This window comes from Grampus griseus (genome assembly GCF_964374135.1).
Source record: "Grampus griseus genome assembly, chromosome: 12".
NCBI lineage: Eukaryota > Metazoa > Chordata > Mammalia > Artiodactyla > Delphinidae > Grampus > Grampus griseus.
The window spans coordinates 4732255-4749103 of NC_139006.1; the positions used below are offsets into that span (position 1 = coordinate 4732255).

Consider the following 16849-nt stretch of genomic DNA (forward strand, 5'->3'; position numbering starts at 1 on the left):
GGTGCAAAGATATATAAAAATAATGAGCAGTGCTCGTAACAAATATGGGCGGCTACATTCAGCAGCTTTCACGTGTGTCCAATCTCAGGCCAAGGGCAAGAAATGTCCACTGTGCTTTAAAAGGTCTAGGAGTAGAAAAATCAAACCCAAGTCTTTTCTAATTCCACACGGCTGTTTCGCCACGAGATGATTAACAATGTCTGTGGGGTCTGGTTTATTATATTTGAACTGAGCTAGTACCAGGCAGCAGAGAAAACCGTGGTCTTAGAATTTCTCCAGGACCCCCTGGGAGCTTATCTGGGGCACATCCTGGCTTCAAACCCAGCTGCCTTTGCTCTCCCTGATGGCTGCTTCGAAAGGGATCCCGCCAGACCGCCACAAACGAAGCTTTGTTAACTCATCCCCTATTGCTGGTCAGACTCGGGCTCCACCATTCAAAAAGCAGAAGGCATAAAGGTGAATACAGACATGAGAAAGGAGTTTACATCTGGTCCTGCAGCCTCTCCATGTACTCTCTGAAGCCCTGGGACGCCCCCAGCCCCATGTCTGGGCACACCCACTGGATGCTGTCATCACTGTCAAACGGGATGGAGTTGGTGTACGGACCGCCGTCCTCCGGGAGGATGGTGGTGTAGGACGTAAACTTGACCCTCTTCCTCTTTGGGCCGGACGAACTCAGAGGTTCGTTTTTCATGTCTTTCTCATAGACAAAGTCAGAAGGTCTGAGCAGCTGACTAGGGAAAGTCTTCTGGGAACCGCCATTCAGAAGGAAGTTCCTCTCCTCGGACTGCAGCCCCCTGTCGATCATGGTCGTGCACTCCTCCGACGGGAGGGTCACGTCCACCGGGTTCTCCAAAAGCTCCACGTCGTTCCCCAGCCAGACCCAGTCGTGGGAATGGGGGATGTCGCCTTGCTCGCTCACGGCGAATCTTTTGTGTCTGTATTTCCAGGCAAACGCCACACAGTTAATTAAGAAGACCAAAATGGCCAGGCAGAAGACGCAAAGCAGGGCGTACATGCCGATCTCCAAGTCGGTCAACCCCCTGGAGGTCACCGTAAGGTCACTAGGATTATGGGGTTCCGGTAACTTCCCTTGAGTGGGGAAGCTTGTAAAGGCGTCTGGACCACCACTCTTGAGCAGCTTCTTATCCTTTCCTTCCATGGGAGACTGCGGGGTTGTGCTTTGGTTGGTTCTTTCCCCGTGGCCGCCAGGGGCGCCATGTTGGAACCACTGCTGCACTGCCCTCTCCTGGCCTCCTTCACGCTCTATGCTGTTCCTCACGTGGTCTTTATATTCCCGACTGCCGCCCTCAACGTCGTTGGTGCCTCCTTGGTGCTCACCAGTATTTGCTTCAAATTTGACCTTGACGTTCCCTTTACCCACGGCAAGAACGCTCTTCCTCTTGGTCTTCTGACAGGGCTCACTGATCATCATTTCCAGTTTAATCAAGGGCCCTTGCCCTTCCCCCTCTGCAACGACAACCGGCCATTTGGACTGAAGGTTTGCCTGGACAGACACCACCATTTCATCCAATGATGAGACAGCAACCGAAAAATCCTTGGAATCGTAAATGTCTAAAGGTGTCACCGAACCGTCACTGAACAGAATCCAAGAACTGACTATTGCTTCCTAAGAAAAATGAAAGCAAAGCATTCTGTTATAATCAGGTTCCTTCAAACCTGCAAATGTAAATGCGATTTCCTATGTAATATTATTTAAACGTACGATCTGAGAAAAACTGATTTCTATGTTTTATCATCGTGAATAGCTCTCGACACTGCCTGGAAGCGGACTCGGCCCTAAGCTATAGCTATAGTTGATGTGAGAAACAAACAATACGCTTTAACAAGTGCATGAAAGTGTATATTAATTTACTGCATGCCAGACAACAGAACTTGACTTTGACCTTTCTGAAAACATTTTGAAAGATCAGACAATTTATCTGAATCATATTCAGGTGCAACTAGTCAGGCGCCTGCTCAAGAGAATATCCCTTTGAACGTTCTTTGTTAGGAAGCCCATGCTGATTGCTGGAACATGCACTGGCTGGAAGCACTTAAGGAAGGATGCATTATGAGACCCGCTGGCTTGAAAGGCACAGTGCCCTGGTATCTTTATCAATGACACGTCAAAGTTTAAAGATGGGGGAGAGTTTGAGAGTTGGCAATAATTGTCAACAGTGGTGATTGGGTGCCTATTAGCCATGCTTGTTCAAGTAGCTGAAATGGAATTTCTGAGTGCAGTAAGTCCCCTACATACGAAACTTCAAGTTGTGAACTTTCAAAGATGCGAACATGCGTTCGCATGTCCAATCACGTAAACTAGTTCACATGTCCGGCGTACGTTTTCACGTGCCTGCATCCTCTGCAAGTGATTGTGCTTTTGTGTCCTTTGCTGCACAGGACTGTATAGAGTACAGCAGTGCTCTACCATCTCCCTCGTCCTCTCCTCCAGTCAGTAACTCTTCCTGCCTCTTCACTCGATGCCAGCCCCTGTGTGCCCGCTGTTGCGCTGTACTACTGTACTTTTCAAGGTCCTGTACTGTAAGATTAAAAATGTCTTATTTTGGGCTTCCCTGGTGGCGCAGTGGTTAAGAGTCTGCCTGCCGATGCAGGGGAGGCGGGTTTGTGCTCCGGTCCAGGAGGATCCCACATGCCGCGGAGCAGCTGGGCCCGTGAGCCATGGCCGCTGAGCCTGCGTGTCCGGAGACTGTGCTCCGCAATGGGAGAGGGCACAACGGTGAGAGTCCCGCGTACGGCAAAAAAAAAAAAAAAGACTTATTTTTTGTGTTTGTTTTTTATGTATTATTTGTGTGAAAAGTATTATAAGCCTATTACGGTACAGTACTACATGGCCGATTGCATTAGTTGGGTACCTAGGCTAACTTTGTTGGACTTAACGAACGCACTCTCGGAACGGAACTCGTTCATATGTAGGGGACTTACTGTAGCAAAAGGCACCTGCTTTGGCAAAAGGGAAAACATGTGAGCCTCTGGTCACGGTCTAGCAGCGGACTGTGCCTAAAACAGATAAGGCTGCTCTAAAGCAAGTCGCATATGGGCGTGTGGTGGATGGATTAGAAACACATACGAGGAAACTGTATCTAAGCCGCTGAGTACTTTCCTCAGAGACAGGACAGACTGGATAAACAGGAAGAAGCTTCAAAGTCACCAGTCCCGGCTATGAGTGCTCTCTCTACGGATCTCCTTTGCGGGATGTGACTGAGAGAGAAGTGGTCTCCACTGGCCAGGGACGCAAGGGCTCTGGAATCTTACTTGCTGTGGGGCTCGAAGCACATCCTGGGCAACTGCTGTCGAGATGATGGCTCTTTTGTCCAACCTGTGAGGCCGCAGGGAAAGAGACAAGCCGGCCACCAACTGCACGCCCAGGTCCACGATGGTGACACGGTCATCCAGGACGGTCACCGTCTTCTCAGCCAGGATGGAGTCAGAGAGAGGTGACAGGACCTGCAGGGTCAGCGAGACACCTCAGTCTCTGCCCCTCACACCATTCAAAACTCCTTAACTGGTGTTTCCACCACCGTGTTCTCCCAGGTTTCCCGACATGAGTGCACGTATGGAAATTGTGTGTGTGAGTGTTACGTCCCTGTTCAGTTATGCTCTCCAAGTGAAGGAGTTTTACAAATATCATTTTGGTCCCTTTTCTTTACTTTGATTCACATCATGATAACAGCACTGTATTTTCAAAAAAAAAAAACCCAAACAAACCATGATTTAATTTAAAGGCAATAACTAAACATTGCCCACCTGGGTACCAAGCACCAAAGAGTAACATCTTTCCGACAACTAATATTTAGGTGTGAAAACGGCAGAATTGTGGTAAAACTTTAACGGATCGGTGCTCGGCCATCTCTCCCTGCACTTATTCTTTTCCGTGGGCAGTCAGATGTCCACTACGGGCCATTAATCACCATTGCGTGGGCTGCTGCGTCATCATCGGATAAACCAGGAAAGCAAAGTGGGAAAGAGAATCTTATTCTCCTTCTAAGAAACCACTCCGAATGCACCATCTAGCTTGCAAGCGGGGGTGACTAACAAATGGAGAGGAATATCTAGCAGGCAGAATTTCTAGACCTGTCCTGCCCAAGAGGTCCCGCTTAATCTCTCAAACCTGTGACTATGATGAGACATCACCCTCCCGACTATGTTATAGGATATAGCACAGCTGGCCTTAGAATAGAGAGGTTCTTCTGGGTTAGCCGGGTGGGTCCCCTGTAATCACACGGGCAGAGTGCTTTCCCTGGCTGGTGGAAGAAGGGAGAGTCAGAGAGTCAAAGAGTGAGAATCTGGTGATGGAGAGGCCCCATGAGAAGGAAGGCAGGTGGCCTCTAGGAGCAGAGAATGAGCCCTGGCTGACAGTCCACAAGGAAACAGTGTCCTCGAGCCCACACTGCGAGGAACTGCATTCTGCCAGCAAACTGAGCTGGGAAGCAAATCCTTCTCCCAAGCCCGCACAGAAGCCCAGCCTGGCCCACACCCTGACCACAGCCTTGTGGTACACTTGGCTTGGTACTCCAGGTTCACCTGGACTCCCCAGCTTCAGAACTCCGAGTTGATAAATTAGTGGTGCTTTAAGTTGGGAGACTGGTGGTGACTTGTTACATAGACATAGAAGAGTAATGAAAATATAGTGTTGAGTACAGCTTTGTCAAAAATTAACTTTGGCAAAACCTAAAATCTGACTTAATTAGCTCTGAGCGTTTACCAAATTAACATTTTAATTTGTTATTCAAAAACGATGCTGCACTCTTTCTGCAGAATTATCCCGTCAACGTTGGCTAGAAAATAGTTTTCCTATTACTACAATAAAATGGAGAGCGCTTTTTATTAATTTTAGTGCAATACGTTTTATTTTTTAATTTCTTGTCCACTGTTAAGGTGAAACATAGCTAAATGTTTAATCCTCAAGTTCAGGAAAATAAAACTAGCTTTCACAGGTTCTACTGTCTCCTATCAGTGATACATGAAAAGTAAACTATCATATTGGGGGAAAGATTACTTAGACTGTGTGTTTAATTCAGCTTTGGTCAAAGAAATGAGATTTTTTTCTCAACACAAGATATAATTTGAGTCTAGATTGTTAGAACCGACGAACCCTGTTACTGCCCATGATTCTCTGACACAGGCGCACACCGCCCTGCACGACAGCATCTACCTGGACCCTTATCAATACAGACCGGGGCTGTGGGAGGCGGCGAGGGGCGGGTGCCTGTACCTGCACGGTGGTGATGCCCGGCTCCCGGCCCACCAGGGTCCTGCCGTCCTGTAGCTGAGCAATTCTCGGCTCTTCCACCTTCATGAAATCCATCACGAGGTCAGTGACGTCAAACTGCCAGTCGGGGCCCAGCATGTAGCTCAGCTGACCCGAGTCGGGTGACTCGGCCACGAACTGGGTGAGGACGCGCACGAGGGCGCGCTGATGCTGCAGAGAGCAGCCTCTCCCCTTCCTCTCCTCGTCTTCTTCGTCCTCGCTGTCTCTGGCGGGCCTGGGACACACACACGGCAGAGCAAACGTCATCGCTGTGGGGAGGTGTCTCGCGCCCCACTCTGTCCTCATTCCCCGTGACTCTGCCCTGCTTGGTGTGAGCTGCTCACCATCGGGTCACCCGCCGTCTGCTCCTTCGTTCATTCCCCGGGCACTGTCTGGTGGTCACCGAGCGCCACGTGTACTGCCACGTGCTCGGAGCACAGAAGCCCAGCTCGGCCCCTGCCGCGCCCACCCAGCACCAGGTGGGGGGACCAGCCCCACACGGGCAGAGGCTGCATCTCTGTCCTGTGTTCTGGAAGTCTGCAACTTCATCACGATCCCCCGTGCGGGGATGAACTGGGGCTAGAGGAGGGAACGGGAGGTCTGGGATCAGAAGAGCCGTGTGGAGGCTGGCCTTGACCATCAGTCACTCCCACAGATGACAAGGACCCCCCTTACCACACTGCAGGTGTGCTTGAGGAGATGCAGGCCAGGTGTGACGACACCTGAGGGCGGCCCTCGTGAACCATCACCTGGGGACGGTGCCCACACCCAGCCCCTTCCATCTCTACAGAAGCAGCTTCCTCTGAGCTCCGGGCCCTAAAGGTGATCAGGGTAGAGCCTCCTACCTCCCATCCGCCCTGATCTGAGTGGTCACCCACCCGCAGAGGTGTTGAAACTACTGAACCATGTCTGGCACCTGCGTCCTGGCTTCTCCCCCTTCCTCCTGTCCCCCTACTCGCCTACCCACACCCACCCTGAGAAACCCTCTCTGGCTCGGCCATTCTAGAACCTTCTCCTCGAGATACACCTGTCCCGTGTCCTTTACGAAAGGACCTGGTTTGATGGCTGCTGACTGGTCTGTGGCCCTCGGTGGATGGGTCTTGGGTCAGGGGAGAAAGGGGCAGAGACTTATACGCGCTGGGTTAGACCTAGCGTGTGCCGAGTCCTGCCCTGTGTGCTCCTGTAAAGAACTGACGTAAATGGGCCATGTGCCACCTGCCAGCCACACACAAGTGACCCACGTCACCTGCACAGGCCCCGAGGAACAGGGTATTCTAGGAGCTGATCTCGCCGGTGAGGAAACCGAGGCACAGAGAGAAGGGGCAACTGGGTCACAGCCACACAACCGGTCACCTCGATGCGGAGTCCAAGCCTGGCCGCTGTCCCTCTACTGGTGTCCTCTCCCTCTTTCTAAAGATTAAAAAAAATTTTTTTTTGCTGCACCGCACAGCTTGTGGGACCTCAGTTCCCCAACCAGGGATCGAACCCGGGCCCTCGGCAGTGAAAGCCTGGAGCCCTAACCACTGGACCACCAGAGAAGTCCCTTTCTCTCCCCTTTTATAACGGACTTCATTTCTCTTCACAACAGCCCTGAAGCATGCTCCTGTTTCTACACGAAGAAACCAAGGATCAGAGCCGTTAACACGAGGCCCAGAGAGCTCGTTATTAGCAGTTTGGGACGAGCACCACATCACTTCTGAAACCCACTTTCTTAACAACATGTCATTCCACCTCCCTGAAAGGTTAACCCTCAAGGTTAGAAAAGTAAAACTAGCTTTCACAGGTTCTACCATCTTCTATTGGTGATGTACATAAAGTAAATTATCATACTGGGGGGAGATCGCTTAGACTGAGTTTAATTCAGACTTGACTGGTAAAAGAAATGAGATTTTTTTTTTCTCAACACTCTTTAAAATGGAAAAATTAATTTGAGTTTAGATTATTAGTTACAGGAAAAAAATTTCACCAGCACCTAGCAATTTGAGTTTCCCAAAGTGAGGGGTAAGTGTCCTTGCTGTTAAGTGAGATGATTTTAGGTGGCAGTAAAAACACTGACTGACATACAGAAAGGTTATTTCCATTTTATTTTTCAATCATCCTGATTATATCCCAGGGAACGTCTCTGTTTGGTGCCAGGCGATCTTTAAGGGCTCTCTGATACCTGCTAGTCTCTCCCAGCTCATAAAGACAAATTCAGACAAACAACTGTATCTACTCAGAATTTAATAAAAATATTTTATTTTCTTTGCATTAATTTTTACTAGTTGGCTATTTTTTGATAGTGATGTGGAGTTTCTCCTAAATAAATAGATAAAACTGAAAAAAGAACAGTAGTAAGTGTATTCTAGGTGGTACTCAAAAGTTGCAGTCTCATAAAAGTGGTGAGTGAATAAATGAAGTTTTAGAAATACCATATTCATAAAACAATTGCATTCTGTTGTGTTAAAAAAAAACTTTAAATTTCGAGGTCATTTCAAATTCATTGAAAGTTTAAAAGATCATACAGGGAGGTCCTGTATACTGTTTACCCAGCCCCCCAGATTTAACATCTTGCATACCTGTGGTACAATACCCAGACCAGCAAATTGACGTTGGTACAAACCACAGAGCTTATTCAGATTTCGACAGGTTCATGAATACCCATTTGTGTGTGTGTGTATGTAGTTCTATGTGATTTTTATCACATGCAGATTCATGTAACCATCACCATAACCGAGATACAGAACGGGCCCGTCACCACAGGGGTGGCCTGTGTACTGCCTTACACTTCTACACCACCTTTAACTCATGGCAACCACTAATCTTTCTCTTTCCTGTATCATCATAAATGGTACCACACTGCAGCTAACCTTTTGAAGCACTGGTAAGGATGTGGATGTGTGTGTCACTGGATGACTTAACACACTGCTGGTGGGAATGAAAACTGGAGCAGCCTCTCTGGAAAATAGTCTGGCAGCTTCCTTTAAAACTAACTATGCCCTTGGGCTTCCCTGGTGGCGCAGTGGTTGAGAGTCCGCCTGCCAATGCAGGGGACGCGGGTTCGTGCCCTGGTCCAGGAAGATCCCACATGCCGCGGAGCGGCTGGGCCCGTGAGCCATGGCTGCTGAGCCTATGCGTCCGGAGCCTGTGCTCCGCAACGGGAGAGGCCACAGCGGTGAGAGGCCCGCGTACCGCAAAAAAAACCCAAAAAACAAACAAACAAAAAAAACTAAATATGCCCTTAACATACAACCCAACAATTCCCCTCTCGGGCATCTTCCCCAGAAAAATGAAAATCTACATTCATACAAAAGCTTGTATGTCAAGCTTTTGTCATAGCATCTCTATCCAAAATAGCCCCACACTAGAAAAAACACGTGTCCTTCCATGGACGCATGATTAAGCAAACTGTGATACTCCCTACCAGGGGATACACTCAGCAAAATAAATAAATGAATTATGGAAACATCCAACGACTGGGGTGGATCTCAAGGGAATTACGCTGAATAGAAACATGTCCATTCTTAAAGGTTTCATACTGTATGGTACTATTTACCAGCTAGAGAAAACTTTCTGCTTTCAAAGGGCTCAACTGATGGGTCAGGCCCACCTGGATAATCTCCATCTTTTAAGATTAACGGATTTAGAATTTTAATTACATCTGTAAAATCCTTTCACGGCAGTCCCAGATTTGTGCTTGATTGTATAACCAGGAGATGGGACTCTTGAAGGGATGTTATCTTTAGAATTCTGTCTACTGCACGATGTATCCTTTCACTGAATTCTTGGGATAACTCTATTCAGTAACTCTATTGTCATCTCCAATTTATAGATGAAGAAACAGGAAGAGAGGGGTTAAGTGACTTGCCCAAGGTCACACAGCTATACGTGAGAAAGCCAGGGTGAAACTCAGTGGCCTTATTGCAGAGCCCACAACTTAACCATTGTACTGTGCTTCATAGAGGATGGTTGGCATTTATAAGCAGGAAACTGAGGTAAGGTAGGAAAGAGGAACAGGGAAGTAGGGAATAGAAAAAGAGCTCTTCCCTTAGGGCTTCCCTGGTGGCGCAGTGGTTGAGAGTCCGCCTGCCGATGCAGGGGACACGGGTTCATGCCCCGGTCCGGGAAGATCCCACATACCACGGAGCGGCTGGGTCCGTGAGCCGTGGCCGCTGAGCCTGCGCGTCCGGAGCCTGTGCTCCGCAACGGGAGAGGCCACAGCAGTGAGAGGTCCGCGTACCGCCAAAAAAAAAAAAGTACCATAAGAGCTCTTCCCTTAAATGCCAGGCCTTGTGCTAGGTGCTCCTTATGAGTTGCATCGTTTTACTGAATCCTAGCAACTATTCTACGAGGTAGAGATGATTATTATCCCTATTATAATCGCCTCCTGTCAAAGTAAGTACCCAAGTCAGATCCATCTGAACTCCGATCCCACTATTACCCACTGTGGATGCAGCTTCCCTAGGGCCTGGGTCCCTGAGGACGTCTGCCTCAGAGCGGAGCCCCAGGAACCTCAGAACCACAGTCCTCGATGAACTTCCTTCCCCCACCCCCTTGGTTCCTCACCTTCGGTTGGAAGCCACTGGGATCCTCCACCCTTTGATCTGGCTGAGCTCCGTATCGGAGATGTCGACCTGCAGGGGGAGTCTGGGCGCCCAGACGGTGACCTCTAACTGGGAGGTGAAGTGCTGGTGGGTGAAGTTCACGATCGTGTCCACTTTGCTCTTCATCTCCTTCCCATTCGCAAAAATCGAATCGCAGCCGTTGGAGACCTTGGGGGAGGGGACAGAATCTCCAGATGCATCAGCAGGAAAAAGCCCGTGAGAAACTTGACAATGAAAGTTCATGACCTGCAACAGCTCTGATTTATGAGACCCAAGACAACCAGGAGAACATGACTTGAACAGAAGGTAATTTGTAGGCACTAATTAGGGACAAACGCTGATAAACAGACTCCAGGAAAACCATTTTGTATTACGAACCACTGACAAGTAAAATCATAAACATAATTTAATGGAGTTCCATAACCTTTGTTGCCTTTTGTGTGTGTGTTTCTCCCTTTACCTCACCTCCTTTATGTACTCAAACCACCGCTAATCAAACCCCACTTGCAACACACTTCACTCTTGCACCGTATCTGGAGATGCTTGAAAAGGTATCTATATGTTACTAAAACAACACTTCGGTCGAGCCATAAAGGGGATTTTTTTTTTCCCTGAAAAACCAAGAGAGCTTTGCACTAGATTAAAATCCTTGCAGGAAAATACTCATGGAATGCACTAGAAATGTGGACGTAATTATTTTTGCCCCATTACACTATAATTTTGCAGGATGGAGGTGAGGACGCAGCATTTTGTTACGGACTTCTGACTCAGCACGCGGAGGTACCCTTCAGCGTGCATGCATTCGCGGGTTGGCTGTTAGACAACGTAAGCCCCCATTTCACTTCACGTCTTCCGGATAAGCAAGGAAAACGTTGATGACTTTCTCTCCTGGACCACCAGGTGAATGAATGTCTTTTACGTATGTATCTGGGTCGGGCGGGAGAGGGAGCAAAGGTCACGTTATGTGCAGAAGACACAAAACCAACACTCAGTTCAGCACAGAACCACAAAACTGCCAGGGGTCCACAATCTCATTTTACAGATGAAGAACCTGAGGCCAGCAATGCGACGTCACTGGCTGGAGGTCACACACTACTTTGAGGGGTACCGTGTGGTGCTGGGCTGCTGTCAGGACTCCCCAGCTCACCTGGAATGCCACCAGGCAGCCCGTTTTGCAAGCCACAAACGAAGACTGCAGTACCTGCAGCCCAGGCCTCCCTTCCAAGCCCGAGGTGCACACGTCCAACTGCCCCCTCCATGTGAACAGGTGAACGGCTCAGAGCAATGTCAGCAGTGCCGAGGTCGAAACTCAAAGAACAAACCTCCATGTTGTTCGGGACAAATGATCATCACCTCCCTCCTCCCCCCAAAAAAGGGCGTGAATGTGAATTTTCTCCCACGAGAAGGAAAAGATGAGCCTGGTTCACTGTAGAGTGAAATCAAAGACTGAGGAGAAGATAACTAACGAGATGCTTAAACCCCTTCCCGCATCAGCCTCGCAGACACAGGTCCCTGGCATTGCCACCTCACAATGGCACCAACGCCTTTAGGAATCTTTAAGCATAATTAACCAAGGCCACTAATGGGACGATGGGCAGAAATCAGTGACACTGACCTGATAACCTTGGGCCACAAAGCAATGAGCAGCCGTGCTGGAGGGAAACTGCGTCAGGCTGAGTTCATCTGGGGAGCCGCTTCCCCACCCTGTCAGAACTTAGCCTTCCACAGCCCCTTGCCCTCCAGGCTCTACTACCCTGAGCAGCAAATCTGCCCGCAGATGGCAGTGGAAAGTGGCAGCTAATGTGTTTCTCCCCCTGAAATTCCAGTGGGAGTTGAAAAAAGACAATTCAGGGGCTTCCCTGGTGGTGCAGGGGTTGAGAGTCCGCCTGCCGATGCAGGGGACACGGGTGCCCCGGTCTGGGAGGATCCCGCATGCCGCGGGGCGGCTGGGCCCGTGAGCCATGGCCGCTGAGCCTGTGCGTCCGGAGCCTGTGCTCCGCAACAGGAGAGGCCACGGCAGTGAGAGGCCCGCGTACTGCAAAAAAAAAAGACAATTCAATCACTTTTCGAAGCTTAAAAGAATCTACTTCGCCCGTCCCCTCTCTTTGTCTGCTTTACTTTTTAAAAGGGAGAAGAAAAACCATGAGGCGAGCAAATCAGCTGTCTTTTAGGGCATGTTGGAGGGATGTAAATCTGCATTATTGTGCCCAGGATTGTAAAGAGAGCAATCAGAACAAGATTTTCTATTAGAGCAGAAAATGGAATGGAGCGCCATGTTCTTATTTTCAATTCCTGCGATGGGGACCCAGTGCTGAGCCCGACTGCCCTTCCTTAAGTACTTAAAAAGGGGTGGAAGACCCATTCTAGAGAAACCCCTGCCTTCCCTCCAGAGCACTGCCCCGGGAGACATTCGCTAAGACCGCTAAAGACCCCTGCGCTCAGTGGCTACACGCAGACCCATCTCAAGAGAACAAGGCTCCTTACTGACAAGAACTCTACAGTGGATGCAGCAGGGGGCTCCGCCCTCAGCTTCCCCTGGCTCAGGTGGGCGTCACCTACTGCTAGAACTTTCCCCATCCTACCTTCTACAGTACAGACCTCAACTGTCCTGAATTTTCAGGATTATGATGATCTATATGAGATGTACGTATGTGTGCATGTGTTATTTCCTCTCGAAGGAATGGTTTAGTATTTGCTAATTCAGTGTTTGCAGTGACTTTATAAGACATAACTACTGCAAATAATGAGAATTAACTGCAGTAGGTACCTCTTATTGGTATAGGACCTCACTGCCTTCCCCTCTCAAAGCCTTAAGCCCCACAAATAACGCTGTGGGGCGGGCATCATGATTTTCATTTTACCTGGACCGAATCCAGTGTAGAGAAAGGGAACATCACTTCCCAGGGCTTCACCTGTGTGTAATGATGCCCGCCAGCCCCCAGGACTGCTGACGCCTGGCCCAGTGCTATCCCCCCTGCCTGTTCACGTCAGTCCCCGCCAGAGACTTCCCACGGTACACGGGGCAAAGTCCAAACTCCTGATCACAGCTTACAAGACCTAAGGACCTGGTACTACCTCCTTCTCCAGGCTCCCTTTGCGCTTCCCTCCCTGCCCACCCTGCACACACTCCCCACCAGTCCCCCATGGGTCTTCTCTCCCATGGCTCTCCTGAGCTTATCCCCCTCCGGAGGCCTTAGCACGATCTTCCTGTGACTGAGACCTGCCTGTCATTCAGGTCTGAGGCAGATATAACTGGTTGTCTACGGGCCACTCAATCACACACCAGCACCGCTGCCCCATCACATACACACACACACATCTTCCTCTTTTCTGTCCAGCCATATGCTCCTTGCCAGTGAGTGGCTTAGGGAAAGGCATGTGACACAATTCTGGCCAAGGAGGAGTGAGGAGTCTTCTGGGGATTCTGGGAAGGGCCTCCTGGCTTCGAGATGCCCAGAAAGTGGTCCCTCCTCCCACTGGATGCTGCCACATGGGAGGTGACAACAGGAGCTGCAATGGTGATCTCAGAGCCTAGGAGGGCTGGCCAAGGACCAGGCTGACACGGCGAGCATGGAAGGAGAGAAAGACGGAAGGAACCACATCCTCAGTGACCACCTGGATGGACCACCGGACCAGCCCACCTGGCACCACCTGACTTTTCAACTTCTTATCGTGTGTTTTTCTTTCTGTTGTTGTCAAAGCCATTTTGGTCCATGGTATTTTGTTACTTGCCACCGAAAGTGGCCTAAATGATGTAGGAACTCAGCTCAAATGTCACTTCTCAGAAGGGATTGCTTGAGTCATTTCTAATGTAAAGTTGCGCGCCCCTCACCTGGCCACTCTACTACTCTCCTCTATCTAATTTACTGTGTGTGCTACTATGTAAACTGTATTTACACTGTTTCTGTGTTACTGACAGTATGTTATACTATTCATATGGGTTACACGATGTTAGTTACACTGGACTGCCCTATCCGTGTTATATTTCATGATTTACTTTTCAATATTTATCACTCTCTGCATGCTCCTGGTTGTTTATTGTTTCCTATCTCTGTTCTCCACCTGGAAGTGATCTGCTTGAGACCACGGACCTGTCTCCTCTTATCTCCTGTGTCTCCACTTCTAGCGCAGCGATGGCCCACATAAAGTGTTCTGTACGTAGGTGTTCAATGTGAGTAGGACACTGGTTTCCTCTGGGTCCCATTCATTCTTGTGCCCCAGGAGTAGCCTGCGTCTGGGTTAGAAGTGGGAGAAGGTGGCTTAGGCAGTGTTATGCTCTGGATATCGTGAGAGGAGATAGGCTGGTAGAAGAAACCTAGTCCAAATCCTAAGGAAGTCTGAGGTCAATGAGATGAGAAATTTGGATTCCCCGTGGCGGATTCGGCCTTCTGGCTAGGAATTGAGAGACCTGACCTGTGTCATGTCCCACGGTGAGGGCGTGTGTGTTTTTGGAAGAGACAGCTAGACACTGCGAGGTAAAGATTAGGTCAGGTTCCCACCACTCAACCAACAGATACCTTCAGGGCTCTCTGAGCCCCCAGGGGAAGCTGGAACAGCCAATGCCGTGAATCCTAATATGAGAAGGGCTGAGGACAGGTACGTGGAGATTGAAAATGACGGCTCGTGCCAGGTTAATCTGTGAGCCTGCGCCAGGTGGCCTGTCCATGTCCTTTTAGGAAGGCTGCCTTTGGAGGCTCATTGTTTTACTGTCAAATTACACTTTCACAGTTTCAGTACTTTAGAGTAATAGAGGCAAACGGTGGTCTCCCGATGTAAATATGTTTCCTTTGGGGATCTTGTGAGAGACAGCATTCGCTTCATTTTCTATTCAGGAAAGAAGCAAGAATTGAGTCTGTGTATCAGTGCCCTCCCTCTGAGTCTGCCAGACGGCTGAGGCATCTGTGTCTGCACCGTAGGAGCTGCCCCTGCTGTACAAGGCTTCCCTCTTAATTAACCCCTCCCCGTCTTGAGAAATGTGTTAGAAAGAAAAAACCTACATCATCACGGCAATGGAAGCAGTCTCTCTCCTTGGCAACTCGGTAAGAGAAGTTAAAGAAGGGTAAATGGTGTTTGTTTAAGGTAAATAAAGTGAAGGGAGCCTTCTGCAATGTTCGTAATGAAAATAAAAATGAAACAATGCCTAGTTCAATAGATAGCAGTGCATACAAATTAAACACTATGGATCCTACAATAAATTTAAACAAAATTTAAGAGAAAGGAAAAATAATCATGATATAATATTTAGTGAAAAAATGATGGAGTTAAAATTATATGGACACACTTATATAACTGAATCACTTTGCTGTACACCTGAAACTAACGCAACATCTTAAATCAACTATACTTCAATAAAATTAAAAATTTTTAGAATTATATGGACGCGTTAATACTAATTTTATAAATATATGTTATGTGTGTTTGTGTATTAATGAAGAATAAAAAGATTTGAGGAATGGGGGAAGCTATATAATCAAAGAGTATGTTTCTCACAAATTCACGATAAATGCTGAATTACATATTAAGATAGGCAAAGAGAAACTATGTAAAGAAAAAACATCTTTCAATTCAATTATCAAATCAAACATTTTGTATTTGTTACCAAGTTTAGCAAGTACATTTTGTCTGAGGAGCAGTGAGTACTCAAAAAATATTCATTTTGCCTTAAGCTTTTATATCCCCAAGAAGTACAAAGAGCAAAAATCATAGCTGTCATGTATTGGGTGGTCACTATGCATCATGCATTGTTTTTAAAACTTTACATAGAATGATAGCCATTAAATCCTCCAGATATCCCATTCATGAAGTGTTTTGTCCCTATGTCGTAGATGGGGAAAATGAGGCCCAGGAGAGACAGCTTGAGCAGAGATCACAGCTGGTGAGAGGCAGAGCAGGGATTCGCACTCAGGTCCTCTGAATCGGGGGGCAGGGGGTCCTCAAACTGTGTGTTACCCCCTCTGTACAGCCCACAGAAGGAAGACCTGATTGGGAAAGGCAAGACCTCAATACACACGTTGGGATTTTTTAAATGAAACTCATCAAGGTGTAATTTCTGTTCAATGCACCATATCCGTTTGGAGGGTAGAGTTGGATGAGATTGACGGTGCATACGCTGTGAAACCACCGTCATGCCTGGACACAGAACACCCCCATCCTCCCGAAACATCCCTTGTGCCCCTTTTTGGTCCATTGCTCCCTCTGCCCTGGCCCCAGGCCACCACCGAGGTGTCAGTAAGCATGAGGTATCAATTAATTAGAGGCCAGCTTGATAGCTAGTACTCAAGACCAGGCAGAAGGAGCTGGAAGCAGCAGCTCGGTGCCTCAGCCTGAGGTCCAGTAACCTGGGTCCTTGTCCAAACTCTTCCCCTCATCATGCCTGAATAAGTCACTCTCCATCTCCGGGCTCAGATTCTGCATCCGTGAACCCATGGGTACCGAAGTTTCCAGCTTGGACTCCCTCCCATCCTATCATTGGAGGATGGAGAGAGCAAGCTCAGAGTCCCAGTGTATTTTGACATAGCTTTTCTCTGCCACAGATCCCTCATCTGTAAACTAAGAATAAATCATTCACTCATTCAGTAAATATTGATTTAATGTCAATGAAGACCCAGGAGCTGTCCTAGGTGCTGGGGATAGAGTGACGAACAATACAGTCCCCGCCCTGATGGAACTGACTGTGGAATGGGGGAGACAGACAAACCCAACACACACCTAGATACAAATGTAATATCAGGTAGCGAGATGGGCTTAAAAGGAAAATCAAACAACGTAAGAAAGCAGTGACAATGGCTTTAGTTAGAATGGGCAGGGAAGGCCTCCCTGGAGAGATCACATTTGATTAGAGGCCTGAATGAAGTGAGGGAGTGAGTCACGAGCACATGCAGAAGATCAGGAAGTGCAAAGGCCCTGAGACAGGCGTGTTCTTGCCATATTCAAGGACCAAAAAGGAGGGCAAGGGAGCCCAAAAGTAGCCAGGGGGGCTGGACTATACTCCACT

The 16849-nt window shown here is 48.4% G+C and overlaps 1 protein-coding gene across 2 annotated transcripts in view; it reads right to left on the minus strand.

Annotated features, from left to right (window-relative positions):
* Positions 1–481: 481 nt before the first annotated feature.
* Positions 482–16849, minus strand: part of TMEM132B (transmembrane protein 132B) — a gene marked incomplete at both ends in the record, with an annotated part of 382785 nt that continues 366417 nt past the window's right edge. For both annotated transcript variants that reach the window (XM_082667175.1, XM_082667176.1), the window contains 4 exons: positions 482–1630; positions 3277–3468; positions 5237–5507; positions 9818–10023. In XM_082667175.1, the coding sequence (XP_082523301.1) occupies positions 482–1630; positions 3277–3468; positions 5237–5507; positions 9818–10023 (1818 nt within the window). The remainder of the gene's footprint in view (positions 1631–3276; positions 3469–5236; positions 5508–9817; positions 10024–16849) is intronic.